The sequence below is a fragment of the Phalacrocorax carbo genome, chromosome 3 (genome assembly GCF_963921805.1).
Source record: "Phalacrocorax carbo chromosome 3, bPhaCar2.1, whole genome shotgun sequence".
Taxonomy (NCBI): Eukaryota; Metazoa; Chordata; class Aves; order Suliformes; family Phalacrocoracidae; genus Phalacrocorax; species Phalacrocorax carbo.
In genome coordinates this window covers 103416832-103442534 of record NC_087515.1, presented here as the reverse complement: position 1 = coordinate 103442534, position 25703 = coordinate 103416832, and the positions used below count along the sequence as shown (strand labels likewise).

Sequence of the window (25703 nt, the reverse complement as noted above, 5' to 3'; positions counted from 1 at the left end):
TTAAACACTTTTTTTTGCTGTGTGCGCTGGCAGCTTCACTTGCTGCTCTCAGTGCTGGAGAATTAAATATCTTTGCTTTCCATACGTCCTATGGAATCTTTTCTTCCAATTTGTGACATAGATTAAGTGAAGAGATGTTATTACACATAAAGAAGTCTTTCTGCCAAGCAGTACTAATCGGGGAAATTGTAGACCAGAGGCGATTGTGGTAGTAGCTCTATCCAGAATTTCTGAGAGCAACCTGAACCTGGTCTCGTTTTGCAGCTGGCAGCATTCTACAGCAGTGGCGTCCAGTTGTGTGATGCCAGGTAATCTCTTTCAGTGGGTTTATTTCAGTAGTTCTCAGATAATGGTAAGGATTTTTCTCTGTTGAATATTGATGTAATTTCAACTGACACTTTAGTTTGTATTTTAAAAACCAGGCGTTCCCTGCTACTTATTGTTGTAGTGCATGTGGTTCAATGTAAGTACAGAGGATTACATGTAACTTCTGAATGCAATTCTCCAGGTTTCTGCTGTACTCAGTCACTACCATGCATCTTTTTTAAACAATTTGAGAAGAAAAACAGCTTTTAATTAATCATCACTTTTTTGTTAATATGTGGTCTGTTGTGTTGTAATACATTAGGTGCTGAACAGAAGCATTTATTAGTTTTGTCGATGTGGCAATACTTTAGGCTGCCCTACTTAGAGGGTACTTTTTTCCTCTGTTGATACTAAAAAAAAAATTACAAGAACAAAGCAACTTTTTAAAAAGTAATTTGCTGATGCCTGTTTTTTAAAGCCAAGTCCATTTTATTTGTCTCGCTGCAGCGTATCAAAAAAAGATTGAGAAAAGTCAGTCCTAAGAAGTTTGAAGGAAAACGGACTCACTGTGTTCAAGCTTTGACATATTTCATAAAGCTGTTGAAAACCAAACCATGAAAGCCAGATTTATAAGCTTTTTTTAAAGTTATTTGTAGATTCCCAAGACGATTGTGTTCCCATCACTTACTGTAGCCTTTAAAACTCAAATGACGCTTAAAAATATTCATGTTTGGCACACACTGAGTTACTGCTGGGCGTTGCAATGGCATTCAGCTAAAACTAAAGAGGAGAGAGAGAAGAATGTACTCTGCCTTCGCTTAAATCATTTCAGTCTGTTGAGGTAGAGCAAAAGGATTCACATATTCATATTTTAAAGATAAAACTAGGAATTATTTTTAATGTTAAGATTAGTTTTATTGTGGGTTAATGCAGCTGTTTGGGGAAAGAGCCTTTTGGGAGCATCTGTGTAACCCTTCACATTTGCCAGGCTTTTCCTTTCAACAAAACCACTCATTTTGTTATTACTGGAATAGAAAACTCTTTTATTTATCAAAGCATTATTCATCTGCACTTTGCCAGGTATAGCAAATCTGTTGACAGCCCTGGATTTATCATTTACTGTTAAAGGAGAATGGAAGGATTCCCCACGTCCTTAAGCCAGCAAAACAAATGTCATTATTGACGCTCACTGCACAATATCCTGTGTTGATTAAAAGAGAAAGTTGGACTACTGTCCAAAATGATTCGGTATCTGAGATGTCTAAGGTAGTTGAACTAAGGTTATAACGTGTAATGTATTTTATGCAAATACTGGGCTTCCACGGCTTGTATCTTCATTATATATAGTATTTAACCATGGGGAATATCAAGTTATTTCCACATTATTAGCTAGTGGAATTTGTGTTTCAGTGCAGCCTTTTGCCAGTGGAATATACTTAGCTAGGTATGTATTATTTCAGTCTCTGTAAATGCAGATATGTTTACTCCCATATCATTAAACATTGCAATTTACTTCATTAATACTTCATTCCTTAGATTAATGGCCTATTCACAGATTAGGTACTGGTCTCATGCTGTAGGTACTAGTCTGTTTAAAGAAAAAAAAACAAACAAACAAGTGGCCTTACATGAGTTGGGAGAGTTCAGTTGAGGATACTATATACAAAATATGGGTAAATGGTTGCAATATGAGGGGATAAATGCCAAGATGCAACTAATGTTCCTCCTTCCTGTTTCCATGCAAGAATGAACTACGAGATAATAATAAGGGCAAGTTGCAATTGTTATAATTTTAAAAACAGGCTAAATTCAGTAGAGGTCATTATTTTTGTGCAGGTAATAATTCAGTTTGAAAGAAGCATCCCATACCTATATAGCTACCCCATTACATCTGCCAGAAGTGACTTTGTGCTCACTTGTGCCTGCATCTATAAGCCAGCAATGCAGATGAATGGGAAGGCATCTGAAGAGTGCATGAGCTAGTGCCAAGACCACCTTGTACACAACCCATGCTACAGAGCTCTGGGCTTGCTCCTGTCTGCTCCACCGAACTGAGCACATCTTCTGACTGTATTTCATCCAAAAGGAGTACAGTCTGAGCCCTTGATGGCTGCTCCACACTGGGAACCAAAAGTACACTCAATAGGAATGACTAAGAGATTCATTTCAAAAGCGCACTCCGGGCTTGAACAAAAACAGTAAGAATGTAAGTATCTTTTCTACCGAAGGTCTTGTAAGGATTTACCCAGCAAGAATAGACCTTTGTCAGCTGTGAGGAAAAACATGTCCATGTATATATTGTGTACCTTTTAAAGTCATGGATAGCTGTCTAAAGCAAATTATTTGGAGGCTGAGATTTGGATCTGAGATCATACATCAGAAATAGGTATGATGGAGTTCAGTAAGGAGAAGTGCAAAGTAGGGAGAAATAAACATCACCTGCAGAAAGACAAGATGAGATTGACAATGCAATATTTCTGCCAAAAGAGCAACTGAGTATTTTAGAGGATCCAAAACGTCACCTATGTCATACTCCGATAAAAGAAGCAGGTGTACAAGGATGTGTTAACAGAAATGCTAAATGTAAGAGACATGAATTGTTTACAGTGTGCAGAGCAGTGGTGGGGCCTGAGCTGGACTACTGTGTCTAGCTTTGGGCACTGAACTTCAGGGAAGATGTGGATCCGTTGGAGAGAATCCAGGGGAGAATAAGAAAATGATCAGAGGTCTACAAAATATGACCCATGAGCAAAGACTGGAAGAACTGTGTTTGTTTAGTCTAGCGAAGAGAAGACTGAGGGGACACATGATAAGAGTCTTCGAATATTTAAAAGGTTGTTGCAAATAGGAAGAGAATAAATTGTTTTCCATGTCCCTTGGCACTAGGACAAGAAGTAACGGGTTCAAAATGCAGCAGAGGCAACTTAGGTTATATTACTGAGAAAAGCTTTATAACTGCAGGAGAAGATAAGCATTGGACTAGATTGTGTATGGAGGTGGAGAATTTCTGTCTTTGAATTCTACTGGGATTCCTGGGGGCTTGTCACATGTAGTACATGTACCCCTCGTGGTACGCCAGTGATGCAGGGCAGAGAGTTGTATGTGCCACACTCATATACTGCTTCAGAGAGATGCATGGCACAGTGCTGCTTTATTGATATTTAGGTGAGGAAGACACCTCCCAGCTATTAGTAGCAATTATTTGCAGAATTTTGACATAAATTTGCACTTGCAATTTGCAGTCTTATCACTGCCTGCTAGTCACTCAAGTTTAACTCTCTTGAAATAAGACAAAAAAAAGGATGGACAAGCTCTTGAGGTATTTCTGAAGCAAGGTTTAAATTCCTAAACCTGAAAAAAACCTTTCTTTTTTAGTTAATCTGTAATGAAAGGATTTTTTAAATTTCAAAAATAATTGGTTGGCGTTGAAATGAAATGCAGATATATTTAATTCAGAATCTTTTTGAGAGTTATAAACAAATAGTTACAGTAAAGTAACCACATCTTACAATCCTAGCAGAGTGTTTTTAATGATGTATATTGGAAATCCAGCTCCTTGATTTAGAAGTCATGCTTATCCTCAAAAGGGAAAAGACTTATTGTTTTACCCTAATTTGTTTTTTATTAATCTATAGTTGATAATGTTGATATTACATAGCATTTAAAAATAGTTCTACCTCTGGAAAACAAGGAAATTAAACTAAAAATAAATTAATTTGTTATCTTTTTTCCTGCAAAAATTTGCTATGCCGGAAAAAATGGTTCAAATATCTTCCAGTATAATTTTGAATATCTGCCAAACAGTAGATTTATTTGCCAAACATTTTCATACAGTATTCCCACTGGGACACAGTATTTCAGAGAATAAATTGGTGAAATTAATTTTTCTTATCAGTCTATGGGATTTGAGAGAAGCAAGGTTGTCTGCCAACATGCAGTGGAAAGAAACAATATCAGCTATGTTGTCTGTATTCAAGCATTCTTCCCTTCACTCGTCTTGGCCAGGAAACACTTACATTAAGGACTATACGGAGGAGGGGAAGAAACTGTGTTTTGAAGAATTTTCCAGATAATACAGTCTTGACTCTATGCCATTTCTCCTTTTACTTTCCTTTTTCTTTTTCAGGACTAGACATTGAAGGTTTCTTTTTTCTGGACCAAATTTTCCACTCTATCTCCCTCAACTTCTGGCTCCTGGCTCAGTACACCATTTGTCTTCTACCAGACAAATGTATACCAAGTTTGCCTGTATGTAATCTCTGCTTGTGTGCGTGTGCTGGGGTGCTGATGTAGCCTTATCAGGCATTCAAAATGAACGTTCTCACTTCTGTCTGTCTGAAGGCTTAAGCTTCTCTAATTTGACAGGCAGGGAGCTTCTATTTTAGCCAAATAATATCAATAACCAATGGGAAAGCGATGTTTCAATAAATATTCAGAAATAAGGATGCAATATTTGTAAATAATTTACGTGAATGTTGCAAGTTGAGTTTTGCTCTGAGAATTAAAAACATCACTAGCAATACAAATGCATTTCATGCCAGAAAGTGGAATAAGGTTCTGGGTGCTATTGAGATAATAGTATGGCGTATGGCTTGAACCAGTTGGGGTTCTGTATCCATGTGATGTACCATTAACTTAGCAAAGATTCTCCAAAGCTAAGGATCTATTTCTTTGTGAAACAACTTGCTGAAGGAAGTTGTTTCCAGTTCTTAACTTGCTCTTTTATATTGGAGAACACCAATTTATTTATCTAGTACAGAATTTCAATGTAATTTTTAAAGCTTTTAGTGAATACTATTTCAGTTTTAGCATTCTCAATGTGTTAAAAAATACCATCAAAATGCTAAATTAAATTATAAGAAATCAAACTAAAATGAAGAGTTTTTACTTAAGTAGGAAATATATGTCACACATTGTTCCTACAAAACCAGAGTTACTGTTTGGTTAGTTGCTTGTATTCTCCCATTAAACCTGATATTTAAAAAGGTGAAAAAGAGAGCATTTATTTTTGTCCTGCAGGAGCACTGCATTGTTAACACAAACTTCCTTGATCGCTGTAGGGTCCTGCAGATTCTGCAAATTCCTCACTGCAGGATAACAGTGCTTCCAGAAGTCCGCATGCTGCAATACGCTCCTCTTTATCAGAAGCAGGCTGATGCTCCTCTTGTGTGGATGTGTGTGAGCCCTTGATCTTTACATGTACATGGGGTTCCACATATGTGTTTTTCTTTTAAATTTTTACTAAATGACACACTGTCCGAAAACGCATATAACCACGCAAGCGTAATGTTTCCTAACAGTGTTGGAGCTCTGAGCACTTTCTTCACAAGGTCTTTGTACAGAATTACAGTAACTGAAAATGTAAACATTACATGGCCAGTATATTTATCCATACTGAAATCATATGAATATTAGAGCTTAATATTTCCCCAGCAACATCACCCAACTATATTAAAGGGATATGCTATTTCATGTGTCTCTTTTTGTTAAATTTGTACGTTATCAAACCATAAAATCTTTTTTTTGTTTGTTTTATCAATTGTATGGTTTTCTGTCATTTACTAATTACAGTGGTGAGCTAATCCATACGACTTCAACAGTGAGATCCTTCTCTTTTTGGTCAAAATGAGCAATTTCTCATCGACTGCAAATGAAATACTTGGCCTATGGATAGGTATAAAACATAAAATATACAGTCTTCTCTCTTCAAACTTATATCTGCAATTTTATCTTCTATTGTTTGCATTTAATAAAATGTATTTGTTATTTTTGCAAGTAACAGTAGCCAAGATATAATTACAGCTTTCCATAAGTTCAGTAAATACTTCATTAAAAATAGCCTTTTCAAATAGGTGTTGGTAAGGTTTCCAATCCTATATTAAATGCTCAAATACTAATGATAAAATAAATCATAAGCTTATTTTTGTAGATTTATTTATCTCTGGTGAATAACTGAAATTAAGAACAAGTATTTACCATAATGCATACACTGATTGTGTAATATATACATGAATTTTCAGAGATGTACAATTATTAGATGGCCACATTGTACATATTTTTGAAGCTAGAACTTCACGTTTTCAATTCTAGCCTACAAATACAATTTCTATTAACTGTAATAAATCATAACCATATTCCCCATTCAGTTTTTATGAAGTATTATTATTCTAATAGCATTTTAGACTGGAAATTTTTTTATGTGCTGTTTTCTGGGAGTGCACTGAAAATTGTGCGCGGTATATAAGGCATCAGCAGTTTCAATGCTGAAAAATGTCCAAGAACATCCAGAATAATTTTTTTTCACATTTTCTATTGCATGAATTCAGGTATCCATTCAGAGATAATACCTTTGAAGGACATGATGGTTATCGCCTGAGCCTCGTGAAAAGATCACACCCTTGGACTTTTATGGGGTTTTGTGTGTTCCCGCACCCCACCCAGCAGGAGCTATTTTCATAAAGTTCTAGGCAAAGCTCCAAAGTTTGGGGTTTTTTATAATATATGCTCTTTTGGCTTGTGGGGATTGAAGGGTGGACAAAAGTTGGTGAAATGTTTTTCTGTGGGGTTTTTTTATAATGAAGAAAGGCTCTTTTTCGTTATCAGACATTCCCCTTAAGTTTTACTTCTATCAAGACTTTTTTTTTTTTCCTTTCAAAACTTAGGTTCAAACAAGCATCTAAATCAATGGCACATTTATGAGAAATGCATACATATAAGAGCTATCTTCCTGCCGTTCATCCAGCTAGTGAAAGAATGAGGTTAACACTTAGGATCTTACCAAAAAGAGTAAATAGATGCTCTTATTACTTTTTTTTTTTTCTGTCCATCTGCTAACAAATATAATTAGAAAGGAAAAATGGTGCTGTCTGTTATAATCGGGACTGACACAATTGTAACTGTAACTACTGACTGATACATACACAATTCATGGAAATAGTCACTTTTGGGGTCTGATATTTTCCCAGGCTTGGTCTCTGCTGAGGAGTTATTCATTTATTTGTAAAAGCTTACACAAAATGTGTATCATTTCAAAGGGCTGGGAGCACCCCTGGAGTGCTGCAAAGGCTTTGATGTTGCAAAGGCAGCTGAGTCAATTCAGGGGTAAGAGCTAGATTGTGCCCTCTCATCCCACCGCCAGAGCCTGTGTGGTCAGCTAGCTGCTTTTCAGCAACTGGCTAGTGGTGTTTCTTTCAGGTTAGTGGTCCAGAAAGCAAAGTTAACCTTTCAGACTTCTCTCTGAGCTCTGACTATCAATGCATATGATTTTCCCTAGCTCTAAGACCCATGCGTGGACCCTGTGCACTCGAGCAAATCCAAGCATAGCCTGTCAGGAAAGCTGTGGTGGTGGTGATCCAGACAAAGGAAGTGTGAAGATGACATTCCATGCGGAAGCTTTCCTTTGACGATGCCACTGAGATGTACTGTGTTCTTACCATGTCATCCTCTCAAATGCACTGATAATACACACAGCTGGAATTTTAAAGGCAGTTTAAGAAAATCCTCTCTATAGCGTGTCAGCATTTCACTTTCCTGGGTTCCTTTAATATAGACTAAATGTACAGAATAAAGCATGCTATTTGCAGACATCAGGCAAGGAGAGTGCTCAAAATTTTGATTTCCTGATTTGATGGTTAACTGTGTACACATTTGCTTTTAATATTAATTTAATCCAACAGTTCTTTCTATATGAAGATGTATCAAATGAATGAGTTTTTATTACAGTGGCAGCAAATAAATCCTTTCAGGGGAAATGTTTGAGTAAGTGGGAATACAATTAGCCCTTTTAAATCATATTCCCTAAAATGTGTGAAATTGCAGATTGCAACAATTTATATTTGCTGTCTCCTATCCAACACAAGTCCTATTGCATTTTTAAGACAACAGCTTCTCAATCCTAATAATTTTCATCTTTAAAATCTTAAAGAGTTCCAGGTTGATGGAAACAGTGTAACTTTTGCCTTTTTGAGTTAAACCTGATTTATTTTTTATAAACTAGCATTAAAGTCTCTTGGTAATTGTCTTTATTCTATTGGTTGCAGCTGATTTGTCCCAATAAACAATTCCAGAGAGCTCTGTGTCAGATCAACTAAGATGGCATTGCCTCTGTCATGAGGCTGTTCTGAGGCTGATGTGAAGGGATTGTTGTTTTTCATTATAGTGCATTCTTTAATTTGTTGACCTTGCTGACCACAAGCGCTTTTGTAGTTTCATAATTGCGCAGTTTTCTAATTCATTAAAATGAATGATTGCAGTCCTAGTAATACCAAAATCATGACACTGCTCTGTCCATCAGAGATTGCAGTGTTTCGCGTTCTTGAGCTAGTTCCATTTTAAGACACTGATCGTGGCCTCAGAGCCTCACAAGATCCACCAGCAAGTGATAGTCTTAGCAAATTCCGAATCAAATACCATATATTAACACTGTACAATGATTAGTTTCCTATATTTCATGACATCAAGATGCCCAGCAGAAAGACATTCATAGAAGAGCATTCACCTCAGATGGAGGTAGGCAGTACCCTACCAAGTCCAAAACCAGATCTTCTGCACATGTGTAAAGAATCGGGTGCCAGCTTATGTACAGGTAGGGCCATCAGATATGTTCACCAAGTCCTCCAAAATCTGCAGTATAACTCTGCCTTGATACTGTGATCAACAAAATTATTTAGCAGCTGTTTGACTTTCATGAGACAGGATTAAGTGCCATGTCATTCATAAACCTAAATTCACAGAATAGAAAATAAAGAGTATTTCTTGGATGGTGCTTGAGTCTTTTTGGCCTGCTTCATCTATACCAGTCACTGTCTTTATAACTCACTGAATTCAGAACACAAAGAATCAACTTAATTTTATTCTCAGGAGAGCAGCCAAGGAATTAACAATCACAGAAAGTTGAATGAATTATTGAAGGAGGAGATGTCAAAATTCAGATTGGGATTGACTTGTCCAAGAATAGCAGAAGACAGTGGCACGGATCCACTGAGCTATGAAGTCTCATGTTAGCATGGGCTTCATGCTTTGTGGGTGCTTCATCTAACTGATTGATCAGAATTGCTAAGGGAATTCACTTTGACTTTTATCTAGGGATGTGTGGACATGCCATGGAACTGTTTGGCTTCATAAACCAGGTGAAGACTCTTACTTTGGCTGCACATCTGCCAAGCCCATTTATTATTGCATTAAATTCTTAAGTGCCTATGGTTTCACAGCAGGTTTGTGCGAAGGCTGGAGGAAAGAATCCACTCAACAAGTAATTTCTTCCACTCTTCCAGATACATCTTCCCACTGCTACAGTTTCACATTCAGCCATCTCATATAAGCCAGATATATACAGAGCGACCTTTCCTCTATGTATTGTGCTCATGTTGATTATCTGTATGAAAAATTCCAAGCATCACATAATGCAAAGCATTTATTTTTATTCTCATCTTACTATTAACTCCAGTTTCATGATAAATTTTCCAAACTTTGACAAGAGATACAGAATCAGATGTTACATACATTAATTTGGCAGGTCAATGGCAATCTCGCTCTAAATATAAGGGTTTGGGGTTTTTTTACTATGAAAACCTTATATTGCGTACCATGGTGCGTACGCTTGTTGTATGCACTGCTTTTATGCACATTATAGCTAAAGGAGACAGCTTTAATTGATGAACCACTGTCCTGCCTGGTTTATACAGAGAAGCAAATTTGCCCCATATAGACCAAGCAGGTTTTTCTAACAATGATCAAATGTTACAGGCTGCACAGCATTCACAAGGGGCTTCTTTTTTGTTTTTGTAGAGACAGAAGAGTTTACATGAAACGGTTTGCTCTGAGTTCTGGTACATTTGCGTCACTTCATACATCTGAGACAAAATGCAGTTTGTATCTGTGGAGCACAGGAGGGGAAAAGAGGTCCTAAAGTAGTTTAAACTCTGAATTAGGTATGTTCATAAAGCTCCCTGATACAAACTGATGAGCACTATATATTGTAAAGGCTTTCATAGTTTGTCTTTGTGCTGCAAGACTAATTATTTATGATATCCTTTAATACTTCTGTCTGATGGACAATGTTACAAATGTAGGAATAAAAGATTATGGTGAAGAATAATACTGTCAAGTGCTTTAAGAATCTTTATAGGTAAGCCATCTGATCTATAACAAAATAGTCTCAACTCTGGTTTGGGAACTGTATTTATCAAAAACAGCAAATTCTTTGTATAGTTTACCCAAGAGTTTCTGATACACCTGAGAAAGTAAAGTTCATACTCATATAATTATTTTTTTCTGAATTAACAAAGATTAGTTTTACTTTGAGTGGAAATGCAACGCCTTGGTTAATTCATTTCCTTGTTTCCTCAAATACAGATCTGCAGACTTCAACGTCACCTATCAACAGGAAAATTCCAGCAGAATCTCTTTTCAAACCTGCCTGCCATGTTCGTTTCTCCGACCAGTCAGCCACCCTGCAAAAAGCTAACAGAACTTATACAGCTGTCAGGAGGCAAAATATGTAAAGCCTTACGTCAGGCAAAAATCTGTATAGGAAAAAAACCAGGAAAGAAGTACGAGGACATAAAAAGTTTATCCGAAAAATGGGTATTAGGTAGGACACTAAATTTCAACTCATCTAATATATTGTGGAATATGTATTCAAAAATTGACTGTAAATGGTTCACTAAACTGAGGTTATGGAGGGAAGAAAATGGAACGGATTACTACAATTAGGTTTTCAGGAAGGTTGTATCCATGGTGAAGACTTTCTCTTACAACTAAGACTGCTTTGTGATGGTCCTGCCACTCACCATTGTGATTTTACCAGGAACAAATTTACTCCAAAGATTTACAAATTTATCTTTTGTATGATTGTTTCTTTTAGAGCAAACTAAATTATGGGGAAATCCCCATAGGATAATTGTTTTTTAAAATGGCATGTACTTAAATTTTATATGTAGTAAGAAAGATTTTTAACTGGTATAAACTGGGGTAGCACTGCTGAAATATGGTAACTGGCACCCTCCAATAATCTGTCCTGAATTTCATATTGTACATCTGAAAGACAATTTCCTGCAGTTTCTATTTCACTTGCAAAAAGTTTTTCAAATCTGCTGTTACATTTCTAAGAGTTGTTAGTCCATCACTTTTCCATTAAGGACACCACAGTTCTAACAGTTATCTGTTTGCAGGGAATCAGATGTAAAATTGCAATATCCTCACCCTCAAAGAAAAGCTTTAGATAATCTGTGTAGGATTCACAGCTTCCAGCCTGCCACTCTTCCTTCTTCAGCCAAGATAAGGGTATTTTCCAAAAAGGGACCTTTTGCATACTAGAAAAAATAAGATTAAATTTTTGTCATACACTATGTCAGACTTCTCTAGATGGAGCCTCACTCGGACACTAGCAATAAATGTGCTACATAAATTGATGTTATATGAGACTAGCCAAGCAAGTCCTAATCTCTTGACCATTAACACTATCAGAATATAATGACTTAAAACCTGAAAGAAAACACCACTAAAGAGGAAAGGAAAAGTAAGTGATAAGGCAAAAATGCTCATCTAAATGAAAAAGTTGTTTGATACTTGCTTGAAGTATGAGATAAAAATTGTGATGATTTGGGGAAGGCATGAGAAGAAGGCATTGTTTATTGTGCCTTTCTCCGGCTTCAGAGTGACCAGATGAGGAAATCAGAGGCTTGTGCAAGACTAAAAATATGATGTAGTAATGTATACACAAAAGTTTCACATAGTAGTACTTCAGTCATAAATTCCAGATGAACAAAGATAATGATCTAAACTGGCATGCAACTCCTGTGGCATGTCCCTCTCTTCTGCTGGTCTCATGGAGTTCTGCCTCACCCCAGCTGCAGGATCTCATGAGTTTACTGCAGCTGGACAGGCCACGCTCAGCCCATCAATGGGCTGAAGGAATTGCGTGTCCAGCTGCTAATGAAGAAGGACTCTGAATTCTTTGTCCCCTTTACAAATTTCTCAGTTCTCTTTTGCAGTCTGATGGTACCTTTTCTAATTGTTATGTCCTGCTCACGAGGCACAGTTATGCAAGCTCTGGCTAATGGATTTTAAATGATGAGTCATCAAAACATGGAAAAAAAGTACTTCTATGTGATACTTTAAAGGAAGGATACATGCCTTAGAAGCTCAGTCCCTTTGTCAGCAACTGTTTACATAATATTATGGACAGGGTCACCTATAAATTGCCATCTTAATCAAATAAATCAAATCAGATCTGAAATTTTGACTAATCTTTGACACTTCACTGTTGCAATCCAGTTGGTTTGTGCCTATGTACTTTCTTCTGTTGAAACCAACTGCTAATTAATTCGTTCAAGGCTGACCACAATAAAAAGCATATAGGTAGCTAATGCAGCACCTGTTTTTAAATTTAAATAAATGATAAGAACATGACTAGGATGAAAGGAAATGGCCTCAAGTTGTGCCAGGGGAGGTTTAGATTGGATGTTGGGAAAAATTTCTTTACTGAAAGAGTGCTCAGGCATTGGAAGTAGCTGCCTGGTGAGGTGGTGGAGTCACCATCCCTGGAGGTATTTAGAAGACATGTAGATGTGGCACTTAAGGGCATGGTTTAGGAGACATGGTGGTGTTGGGTTGATGGTTGGACAGTCGGACTTGATGATCTTAGAGGTCTTTTCCAACCTAAATGATTCTATGACTTCTATAAGTTCTTGCAGTATTATCATTTGACTGCTTTTTTTTTTTTTAGGGTCCTTCTCTCTCTAGATCCTCAGCTCCACCAAACTGTTTTATATCAGAAATTGTTCTGAAGTACATTGTTGCTTTTCTTGTTTTCTTGTTTTCTTGTTGCTGTTTCTTGTGCATTTTATCTTAAATAATCCTGGATTTTTATTTCTTTTAGATTCAATCACTCAGTATACAATATGTCCCATGGAAAACTACATTTTTCAGCTGTGAGCTAACTCAAGAGCTTCCATATGGTTGTAAGTAAACAAGCCTAGTTTGGATTTAACAGAAAAAAAAAAAAGCTGTGAACAGAATTTCTAAGAAAACACAAGGTACATATTTACAAATGCAGAGAAATGTTTTCTACATTTTTATTGCTTGTGTAAGAGTTCATCTTGTGAAACCTTTAGTTTTTATAATACAGTACTTCCCTAATAAAAGTCTTTTATTATTTGTTGAAGACCTTTGGACCCAAATGTTGAATGAATTGTTATGTATTGGGAGGATGTGGAAAGATATTTTCTAATCTCTAAGTAAAGTTGATCACGTTACAGTGCAATTAAAAGATGTGCATGCAGCGTGGGTGAGTGTGCCTGAGCTAGCTCTGGTATAAGTCAGCAGGAGCTGTGCTACCAATGCAGATGCATGGATTCTGTAGTCTCCTCTGTTCCAAGTGCCTCCGTGGACAGCTGAAGGCCCATGTTGCCACACCTTCATGACCATTGCTAATTACATTTCTTTGGTAAAAGGATAAGGTTGCCCATCATGCTCAGCTCACACCTGCTGGTGTAAACTTGCACTTCTAAAGTGAGTTTTCAAGAGTAATTGAAACTCAGTAATTACGCTCAAATGCATAGTTAAGATATTAGTTTATTCCAGTACCTTTAATTGAATTTCAAACTGTGTCTACCTTACATCTAGGCTGAAACCATAAACAGTTACCGATCCTGAGTCAAATGAATTAAGACAACACATCACTCAAATGCTAAAATCTATTGAAAATGGAACATATCATTAAATCCTCTAGGTATGCTTGAAAAATGTATGCAAATACCTTAAACGTTAAATTCCTCTTCAACCTGCCGTTTCGATTTTAGCAGGTGCAAAGTAAGATTTGTATGTAAAGTACGTTGTGTAACATTTGTTTATCTATAAATGTACAACCTATAAATGTACAATATTTGCAAGGTCCATCAGAATGATAAATCATCATCATAGAAAATAATGTATTAACAAGTAACTTAATGGCAGCTTATAACTTACACCTTCCAAACTCAGTGCTCCACTCAGAGTACTGTCAGTGTAAGGCAATGGAAACCCTGTATGAAAAATAATTATTTCAAGTTAATATTATGGAACAGTCAAGGTACCACGGTTTATAAATGTTCCCATTCTGTTGCACTGTTCTAGCTTCCTGGGCATTTTAAAGGACTTGGATATATGATTTCTGTAAACTTGAGAATTATGCAAATTTTTACTTCAAGTTCAGCAGTATCTGGGTGGAAGATTGCTTCAGGCACAAACTGCATTAGTGTAGTTGCTCTGTAAAATGTTAAACATACTTCTTAATGGAAAAGTTCCAAGTTATGATTATTTTATGGAAATTAAACTGACTTTATTTTCAGAAATACTGAGCACCTGTAACTCAAAAAGTTAAGATCTCATTTTCAACTAAGTGCTATATAGCTAGTTTTAGATAATAAACCAGAAAATATAATTTATTGAGGTCTCTTCCTTGCTTAGTTTTCTGACACACGTTTTTAACAGTATCTTAAAATTGGTATGTTTGATACAAAAATTCGGTAATCAGGTCTCTCTACTAATTGCACTGTTTACAATCAAAACTATTTCCCCATTCACTAGAGAGCACTGGTAACATGGTATCACTCTTCATCCTTGACCTTATATGCCCCTTTATTAAGAAACTAGTTGCCAAGTACTATAGACTAAAATATAAATAACTAATTTGTGACATGTGAACATATGGTTCCCAGTAAATAACAGAATAATTTGTTTGAATTATATTGCCTAACTTTGAATATTACAACCTCCTAGTTTATTTTGTTGTCATTTCCTAAGTGTACTATCCATAAAAATCTGTCACTATTAATTTATATAATATACCATTCCAAATCAGTTTTCTCAAAAATTTTAAGATTATTCTCAGCTATTTAAGTTGTAAATTCTTGGATCAACTTGTTAGTCACACGCGTAACAGACTTGACAATGAAAAGTCTAATATAATTTTTTTCTAAATTAAAATGTCTCAGATAAAACAATCTGTCAATTTATTTTGTCTTAAATTATATGGTCTGATAGAAATCCCTTCCTATTGGCTGTTCTTGCAAAATTTGTAGCACACAGGTAAATATAGCCAGCAGGAAATCGAATGCCTAGTTTTGGTCTCACATTACGGGCAACAGGAGTGCTGTCCATCCATCCTGACTACTGCTTTGTAACAGTACATAGTGAATACAGGAGGGGTTAGAAGATCAGCATGTTGTACAGGCAGTAAAAAAGAAATACTCTTTCATGTTTATAGCCGGGAGTCTTTCACACAAACAGCTTCTGGCCTATGTACCCTAGTGTGCATTCCCAACCACCTCAGTGCTGGAAGGAATTTCTACCTAAGACCTCATCAGGAAAAGACACTGACTCTGGTCATCCCCTCAGTAAACCAACATGAGGGGGTGAATGATGAAAACTTGTCAAATGATTCATTTGTCAGAATACATCCACCAACCGAAAAAACACTTGTACTTCATACCAAGGTCCTAAGGATGGTAACACACAGAAGAAAAGGCACAAAACCCAGCAATGCGAAGCATCATTGATTCAGGGGTAGTTTTGAGTTGATCAGTGCTAAGATCTTTGCAACATACAGTGCTTAACTGACACTCTGCCATAGTACAGCACAGCCGTGCTGCCTCCTCTACAAAGCGGTATCGTGCTCACCTTATCAGGAATCTACATTTTTATTATTATTTTTTCATTTTTTTGCTCTCAATCTTTTTTTTTTTTTTTTTTTTTGTGGAGGAGAGGTTGTCTTAATCTTATGTTTTTTATCCAGCATGAGTATTTTTGCTGTTCATTTGTGAAAATGACTTAGGTCAGCTGCTGTCTCTCCTTCTCAGAGAGCTCCTGCACCCCTGATAGATGCTGTCTCTAACAAAATCATATCAGCATGAATAAAGATCTTTCTAAGTTAGCTTAATTTGCTGAGGAATCTGTTTAAACCAAAATAAATTGAAAATCCAAAATAAGTATTATTCCATCCTGAGATTCACATTGGCTGAGTTAATTTTTAAAAGTAGTTTAACTCCCAGCACAGGTCCTATTTTAACTCATTCCATTTGCATCAGGTGATATTGCTCACACGCACAGACCACCAACACCCCTTCCCTCCTTCGTCTGCCAGACCTAAGAAGAGGTTTTACCACACTGCCTTATTTACTGGGGACTCACATTGGCAAATGTAGAAATATTTGAGGATAAACCCAGGCATGATCTTGAAGAATGTGTTGCTTAAGTTGACAGAATGGCAGCAGAATCGGTGTCCTCTTCAAACAGTATATCGGTAAAAATAAACTAGGATCTAAACCGATTTCTTTATAGCTAGAGTGACTCATAATGTGAGATTGGCCAAGGATGTGTTTGAAAGCAAGACTCCTAGAAACTCGTAAGATGGGTGGTTTATACATCTCTTTTTTTTCCCCCTTTCTCTGTTTTTGTAATCAGTTTTAGATTGCAACTGCATTTGGAGTGTGTAAAAAAAATGTAAATATTCACAGTGATCCTAGTGTATGAGCCATCTGCTATTGACTTATTAAACTACAGATTTGTTGAGTTGGTTTTATGTTTCTTGATATCTTCCTGACTCAACTATAGGCAACTTCTTGGAGATTGTTACTTTTAAAATAAAAATAACTAGTAAAAACTATTGCATCACTTGATTTTCTGTTTATAGCTCCACTATAATAAACTTCTGTTATCTTAATTGATCTGAAGAATGTAATTTAGGCATGACTGCATTATATGGTAAAGTGTTATCAGCACATTCGGCACTAGGAAGCTGCTAGCACAGACATGCAGTTTTTAGTTAAACCTATAATCAGCTTAGGGACTGTAAGGCAAAGGTGCTTTTAATTAGTATTTCTGAGCAGGAACTGTGGCTTTGTGGAGCTGTGTTTCTAACACTTCTAGAGCATAAAATGAAGGTATCCCAGAAACAACATCTAGAAAGCTGATTAAACTAATTTTTTTCCTCAAGAGGAACACACCGCGGTGGAAAAAAAATGGAGTATTCACTCCATGTGCTGAAAACTGGCAAACATGAAAAAGTCTGTGTCTGTGCCAGCAGTCTGACTTCTTTAATGACTGATCTAATAACATAAAACCAAATGGCTCTAGTCCTACTGCATTAAGCAGAGTTTTATTTCTGATCTCCTTTTATTGCTGCATTTCAGAATGAGCTCTTTGCATGACATGATGAAATGGCGCGCTCTGGAAGAGTATCACCCTTACTACCGCATCATGCAGCCACTGATAATAAGGTGGTTTCAAACTGCTAATAGTAAATAAATAACAGCTGGTATTTAGGTTATCAGCACAGGTGTCTGTTAACAGCTTTTGCTAGAAGCTGGCAAAGCAGAGTTTTTCTTCTGTTGATACAGATGTGAAACAACCCTCCAAACATCCAGGAGCGGCTCAAACTCCTGTGCACGGCTGAGGTGTTGATAGGTAGCAGCCAGGTGTACTGTAGGACTGCAAGTTCCTTTGAACTGCCAGAGTCAGCTTCCTTCAGAGGGATTGGCAGTGATTTGTGGCCTAATGCTGGAGGCGCAGCCCTCCCAGCCTGCCGACAGGTCCACACCTTCCTCGCCTCTGGGAATGCCACGGTCACGCTAGCTGAACCTTCATGCCTTCTTGCATGCTAGCTTGTGTTGTTTGCCAAGTAGCTTCTGTTGTCTGTAAAGCACCTGAACTATTGCTAGAGACAGAACTGCCCTGTGGTGTTTATTTCCCAAGGAGATTTATCAATGCCCAGAATGTCTTTCATGTTGTTTTTGGACATGTATAAAAAATCTGCAGTTGCATGTGAGGTGGCGAAAGGATTGGTACTGCCTGTCCAGACAGGTTTGGTGTTTGCTTTTTCCTTCTTCACAACAGGTTTTGTGGAACCATACAGTGAGGACTTCCATGAGAGAGAACAACTAGGTCTTTAGGGAGGAGTGTGCAGAGGTAGGTGGTTTCACAACATTGTTGCTGTGACATGATCTTTTAATAACAGGAAAAGCAGCTGAAGCTGAAACTTGGAAACTCTGCTATAAGTAGTTACTTTCTGCAGGGTCTCTCTTAAGACCCTGCTTTTTCAGAACTTTGGATAATTAAAGAAATACACTTTCAAAACTGCGGAAGGAAATAGCTTTACAATTAGGAACTGTTACAGAGCTGGTCTCACATCTAAATTACACTGCAGGATATTTACACACAAAAGTCAAAAGAATGCAGCCTGGAGCACAGTGTAAGTAAGGATGAAATAGCCTTGTCAAAGATGGGAAAACTTCCTTGATAAGGATATCACAGACCTTGCCACTAGGCAGTGAAGTACTCTGTGCAGAGGAACAGAATCAAGCAAATCCTTTCACTCAAATCAAGAAGAGGCACAATTTTTGTATTATACAGTGACTGAGCATGATCATCTTTTCCTCCGTCATGTTCTTCCAAAATAACTATTTCCTGTATATTGCCTACAGATTCCATAGCCCTGTGTCAATCAAGTTCATAAAACATAGCCTGTCTGACCTGACCCTCATCTCTAAAGTGTAAATGTTTTCCTCAGCCAGGCACCACGGTTTTAATGGAAACTTCAAGATGTATCCCTCCCTTTCTGCCAGAACTGCTGTCCAAGCCCAGAATTACAGTTTTCTTCTTGACTGCTGTTATCTTTCCCTCAGTCAACAATTTTAATATCAGTTCCTTTTGTCCACCAAACTCCTGTTTATAAGACTATTTGTGCAGTTCTTTGCCATCTTCACTATTTTAGTCACTACTTGTTTCATTCTTCCAGTTCATCGAACAAAACTTCCTTTCTTTTCTAAGCTCTCATCACTGTAGTCTCACCCTCCCCATCAGATCTGACATCCATGTACTTTTTGACTCTCACTTTTGTTTCATTACAGGATACCAACCTTGATCATTGAATCTTGTGGGGAGAGAATGGGATGGGATGGTTAATAACCATTTTCACGCTTCTCCTTTCGGACTTCCCTTTTACAAGTTACTGTAGAAATCCATTGTGCAGTTCTCCATTCTCTCCATGTCCTACTTCAAAGCCCGCCACTTCTTTACCACTCGTAGTATACTGCAACTACCTGGTTAGGGCTAGGCAGGTAGAAAGCTATACTCCGAGCTTCTGATGGACCAAGAACCATATATTTGCTGTTGTGCTTAGATGATGTTATGCTGGTCCATCTGTTCTAGCCCAGATGCACCAGAGTTCATCTGCCTCCTTCACATGTCCCCAGATGAAGCTCTCCAGCACATTGATGTGTTTATGAGTGGAAAAGTCCCTGGGACCATTAGACTCTACCTTGCCATAAAAACGGAAGAAGAGTCATAACAGAAGAGATTCCTGTTGTATTAAGGTAAGACACAGGATATGTACTTTGTACAACCCTGTGCCTATTTTCAACAAACAGTAAATACTCTAATATGTTATCCCAGAAAGGCTGTGTAGACTCAGATTGCATGCAACACAAAAGATATGCTTTAGCCTTAAATTACTTTCCAGAATTTCTTTCAACTCAGGTAAGGCTGTTTTTTCTTTAGATCATTTTTAGTTGTTGACTTGGTTACAGGTATGGGGAAAGGTAAAGGAAAAGGACTTTCCAGATTTTCTGCTCTGGAGTGAAACATTCCAGCTTATTCACTCATGAACCAGAAGTTCAGTCAGGGGAAGTTTTGCTAAGTAGTCCCTGGGATCCAGAGATAAGCTGAAAGCCAAGATGAATTGTGTATATGCAGTACAGAGCTAGCATGACTTTAAATGTTCTGTGCAATGTACGTGGGTAAAAGTCTTTCAGCAGTGTGCCTAACTAAACCAACATCCGAAATTCTGCATTGTACTCTTTAAATGTTAAGTGGAGCAAACCCAGGGTTTTTTATTTTAACAGCTCTGGGGAGGGGTAAAGGTTTTAGTTCAAGAAATGAACAAACACAGACCTACTGTGATTATAGACTAACGTGTCAATTCAGATGAATATCAAGACACTTGGAAGCAGTGCTACAAGCTTGCAGATACTTGACCTCTGTGAAGAGCCTGACTGGTCACTTTGCCACTTTTAACGTGCACTTAAAGAAATCTGGTGCTCTTCCACCCCCCACTGATGACTGAATATTTCTGAATAACTTGAAATTCACACCCACTTGAAATGCTGACTTGGGAATACGCTTTTTTGGACACATGCTTCATCATATTTCAGCTGTACACGAAGATAAGCATTTTAGAAGTTTGGAGGCAGAGCATTTCCTCCTACAGAAGAGAATTTATATTTTCCCTGACATTGCCCAGGCAACACAGGCTTGAATAAAAAATTGACGCTAAAAGCAGAGTTCTCTAGTCTGGGAATCAACACTGTTATTTTATTCCCAGATACATTCAGTATCCTACTTGACGAAGAGAAGAATGTCCTTCATAAGTGCAGGGATGTTGAACATATTTTGATGACCCATATAAAAGCTATTAGAGGGCATAAAGATCCAAATAAAAGAATCTGGAGTTATAAAATGATCCAACTTGAGATTCACTTTCCCCTGACTTTATCCAGCCTTTTCTCCTTCTGTACTTTTTTGTCTTTTTTGTTTTTTTCCCTCCCTCTGTTATTAACAGTGGTATTTCATGTCTATTATATTTAAAAAAAAAAAAGTTGTATGAGAGACTGAAACCCATATTCTCTAAACAGTACTCTCCTGAACAGTAGCATAGCCACTGAGCTACAGAATCAGATCTCCTCTTCAGCTTTCCCATTTGGAATCTTTTGTATACCTACAACAGCAGTGGTGAGCCACACACAAACTAGGAAGCTATAGAAATCTGATGGGAGATATGAGCTTGAATCTGCCAAGGCTAACAAGGGCTTTGTACCCAAGTCTTCAGTTCTCTAGATACATTTACAAAGGTTACTGATAGCATCTACTTTGCTATCTGACATGCAATTTAGAGCATCTACGTTAGAAGCCTAGGTGAACGTGAAGACAGCAGAAGCAGGGAGACTCCTGATAAAAGTTGTCTGAATATCCAGCTGAACTTTTCCAGGAGATTATATCATTAATGAAGAGAGGCATGTATCTCTGAAAGCTTCCTCTCATGCATAAATCAGATGGCAGAAGGTACAAGTAACTCAAAATGTGTCTGCACATTGAATTCAAGAAAGGTTTCTTACCTCCTGCCCAATTAGCAACATTCTTCCTCTATTTCCAAGCATGCAGGTATGCAGTTCTGATCTTCCCATATCTAAACAGATACAGTACATGTTGAAAAGGTAGCAAACTCAAACGTACAAAGTGATCTCCATATGAGAAGTGATTACATAGACTGGGATTCTCCTGCCTGGAAAAGAGATGGCTGAGAGGGCAATGTTGCTCTTCACACAAAATATAATCAAGCTATGGAACTTAGTGGATATTAAAAGTTTATATGAATTTTAAAACAACTGGACACATTCAAATTGGAATAATCTGGCTCAGGAGGTTCCTGAGCTAGGAATTGCAGGAGGCTGGACAACTCTACTGAATGGCACAGTGGCTCCCTCAATCTTGATGGGACCAATTCCAGGTTCTTTCTGTCCTTGCTGCCAGGCAGCAGTTATACAAGATATTATGCACCTTGCAAAACTAGTTAGAAGTGATGGGTGTAATGATCAACAATGGTTTGCAACACTGCAGAGAGACAACATCCTTCCTGATGATGGTCACATCTGGTCAGGGCAGCAGATCTGACGTGTGTTGCATCAGTGGATATGGCACAGTTCAAGGAAGCTAATGACAGCCAAGTCTGCTATGGCTTTGGTTGTGACTGTCACCCTGAACTAGTGTGGGTTCAATCTTATGAGTACCGTACTGCCTAACCATCATCTTTCCAACCCTGGAGGTGGAAGTCAGTGTCGGAATAATCTTAGCAATCTTACATTTGTGGTCCCATCATTACTGCACCAAGTAAGAGGTGACTTCCCTTTCCTGAAGTTCTTCCTACACTGCTGAAAGGCCATGCCTTCCCATAGAAGCAGCACAAACCTGTCACTCTTCATGGACCAGAGACTACAAAATGGGTATATAACCATAAGAAATTACTAGAAAAGTAGTCAGCTCTGCATGCTTTAACTCTCCTGGCACAGACGCCATGAGCTGTTCTTTGTGGCATGCAGTGAATAGGAAAGCTTGCTCACTTCACAAGGATTCTTATACAGTTGCCAACCATCTCCATGTCTGTAAGTCAGAAATGGTTCTGTGCAGCTGCTGCAACTACAACAGTCCCAAGGAAAGCTGAAAACGGCATATCGCTCTCACCACGCTGAGACGCAAACAGCAGCCTGGCTCAGCAGTGATGTGCCATGGCACCTTCTGCAATGCCGTTCCTTGGGGTGGCTGATTGGAGAAACACCTTTTCACAGGAGCTGCCTAAACCTACCCACACTGTAAGCCATTCCACGACATACGGGGTCGGGCAGCGGTAGGCAGGGTGCTGTGCAGGCCTGCAATACAACCAGGAAGCATCTGGCTGAGAAATCACTATTGGGTCCTTTTTTATTTTGTTGCTGTTCACTGGGAATGTGTTCCTTATAGCTGCGCCTCTACTGCCAAGTAGTCAGATTCAGTGCTCCAGATTATGAAATCACAACCCTAATGAATCAGCTTTGGAAGGAATAGTTTTCCTGTCTGCATCGCTTCTTAGTTATTCACACATACACCTTCCTAGTAGTGGCTAGGAGTCATTCAGTACTTGAAGTAATTATATTGTACTTCTTTTTTTCCCCCCTGGAGCCATTTTCTTAGTAGCTAACAGTAGCTACTGACTAATACTACTCCTTATATCTGAAATAATACAATAATTCTTTTCAATTAATTAAAGAATAGTGTTCCACATATCTTTAGGAAGTAAAAATGTTTGCAATTATCAATAAATAACTGAAGCCACCCATGATCTCACCTTGATAACTTTTTGCCTTTGCATTTTTGGCAGAATTAGCTTTAGTTACTGAGGTAAGAAAACCTTTGCTTTTTGCCAGTCAGGAACAAGTGCTCTGCTCTGCCATAACTAATACAATTTACTCACAGCAGTGTTCTTATCTTTTCTCCAGTTCTCTTAGTAGCTGGACTCTGTAAAACCAGCAATTCACTAGGATGATTACTGCTTTACTCCATAGCAAGACAGAATTCTTAAGGCAACTTCCAGATGCATACTTTCAACTTCTAATGCAGAGAAAAAAATTTGTACAAATGTACAGTCCCAAGTTATACAAGGAAAGTACAAATACAGGGGTCTCTCAGGAAAACTGGATGGTGCAAATCGAGTGTGGGAAAACGTTAAGAGCTTCAGGTCATGGATGACATTTAAACTCAACACCTCTGCTTCTGCGTTGCTATTACTGGTAGTGAGTGATGTAAAACACTGCTTTGCTGTGGGTATGATATTGAGATAATTTGTATAATGAGCTACTGAATACAGCTACATTTACAGACTTAATAAACTCTTTCTGCAGAATATCAATATGGGCACCTAGAAGCAACACTCCCTTTTAACTAGCAGAGTTGTGCTTTTTTGTATGACCTGCACAAGGACAGTATTGATATCTGCCTCTTTACAAGTGTTTTCTATCCCATTTTGTCCATGATTCAGGTAACTGAATACCTGAAAACTGATAGCTGAATTTTGCAAGTTAGAAAATTCCGAAAGAAACTAGTGGTGATTTCCCTCCACATTTGGTTTCTGCTACACCAGAGAGGGTCAAAGGTGCTTCATCCTTGGTGATTGCCTGTGGTCTCTTCCTTAATAAGTGGAAAGACCGACATTTGAACTGGAATCAGCACAGGCTCTCTCAGTCCACGACTCCTGCAAAACAGTCTCGTGGCCTGGTTTACGGGCAAATTATGCTATTTATTTTCCATACTGTTTTTTAAATATGTTGCTGTAAAATATTTTTCTGTCTTTTAGAGAAAGAAAATGAGCTCAACTCTTGATGAATTTGAGGTTTGGAAAAAAGGGGGCTGAGATGCAAACAGAGAAGAAAAATAAGTTTGAAAATATCCTTTTAAAACACCCAGCATTGTCTTAGGGAATACTTGAGTAATATACATATGGCTGCTAATAAGGCTGTAAATGGCTGCATTGCTGCCAATAAAAGATGCCATCTGGTAGGTCTGCCTATTAAAACACAAGTTCGTCTGCACCCTTTTAAGTCTGTTTTTTCTTGCTGCGGGAGGTTGCTGAATCATTAAGAGACTCATGGCAGTGTTAATAAAATGATTTATGAAGTTATCAAAATGCCAGTTGTCATAAATTAGACCCTAAATGCAAACCACTCCTAAATTGGGCTTTGACTCTGTCAAACCAACTTTACCCCAGCTTTGGTCATCAGCCCTTCATACCGTGAAGGGTAGTAACCGCACGAGTGCATCAAGTCAAGCTGTGATGGCTTTCTTCTTTCAACAGTGAAGGCTGAGGTCTGACCTGGGGAAGTTATTCTGCATATACATCAGCATGGGACTGCAATGTCATCTGTGAAACCTGCTATACCTGAAAGGGGGGAAGGGGGGAAGGATACCTTACTTCAAAAGGCATTTTTTTACCCCAAGAAATGTCTTCATCCACTCCACGTGGGTCACTACAGAAATACAGCCAAGTTGGGAGAAGTAGGGTAAGATAATGGAAGAACAGGCAGGTAGTTTGTACATGCACATATCCACCCCATGTTTCTATTCACAGAGATTGCAAGCAGAAGGTAAGACAGTCTAGACCCCCAATGCAAACATGCTTGTCCCAAGGGCTAGGCCAACCAACAAAAGCACTAGCAAGCAAAAATCCATTTTAAGTAAGAGGTTATTGCCTACCTGATTAGTGGCATCACCGCACAGCAACTCTCTGATGGCCCTAAAACCATGGCAAACTACAAATGATAGAAAGTTTACAGACACTTGCAGTAATTTCAGCATTAGGCAGGACCAAGAAGCTTGGCTTAGAGCAAAAATAATAGACAAGTCTCATTTGAAATGAGACATTTAAATCCACTATTCAAGGAACAAAAAGTGGGTTCTTCTGAAGATAGTAAAAGATGCCGCTTTCAGTACTTGAAATAATCCATTTATCAGTGATACTAATTGAAAGTTATTCTAGTCAGGCAGATTAAAAAGTGTTGGAAGATAGGAGAGATTTTTTTAATAATAATAGTAACACTATGAAGTTTGGGTTTGGGGATTTTTAAAGAGACAGAGTTGATTTTGCACACCGACTTCATCAATGAAGCACTGCAGTGGAAAAGCATGCACCACTGGGTTTTCATGTTTGACATTATGCAGGGTACAGTAGGAAAAGCTTCCCCTTAAATGTTTAGTTACATTAACAGCGTTACTTTATATGGTATTTTTGTACCAGTGAGCTGAATTTCAATGACTTTCTCAGGTTGTACAGGACAGTT

At 37.9% G+C, this 25703-nt stretch overlaps 1 protein-coding gene across 6 annotated transcripts in view; it reads left to right on the top strand.

Annotated features, from left to right (window-relative positions):
• MCPH1 (microcephalin 1) overlaps positions 1–24512 on the top strand; it is a 151337-nt gene extending 126825 nt beyond the window's left edge. For 3 of the 6 annotated variants that reach the window (XM_064447930.1, XM_064447934.1, XM_064447936.1), the window contains 3 exons: positions 10660–10897; positions 13187–19658; positions 24224–24512. In XM_064447930.1, the coding sequence (XP_064304000.1) occupies positions 10660–10897; positions 13187–13242 (294 nt within the window). In that variant the 3' untranslated portion in view covers positions 13243–19658; positions 24224–24512. The remainder of the gene's footprint in view (positions 1–10659; positions 10898–13186; positions 19659–24223) is intronic. The other 3 variants (XM_064447932.1, XM_064447931.1, XM_064447933.1) reach the window with 3 other exon arrangements.
• The last annotated feature ends 1191 nt before the right edge of the window (positions 24513–25703 follow it).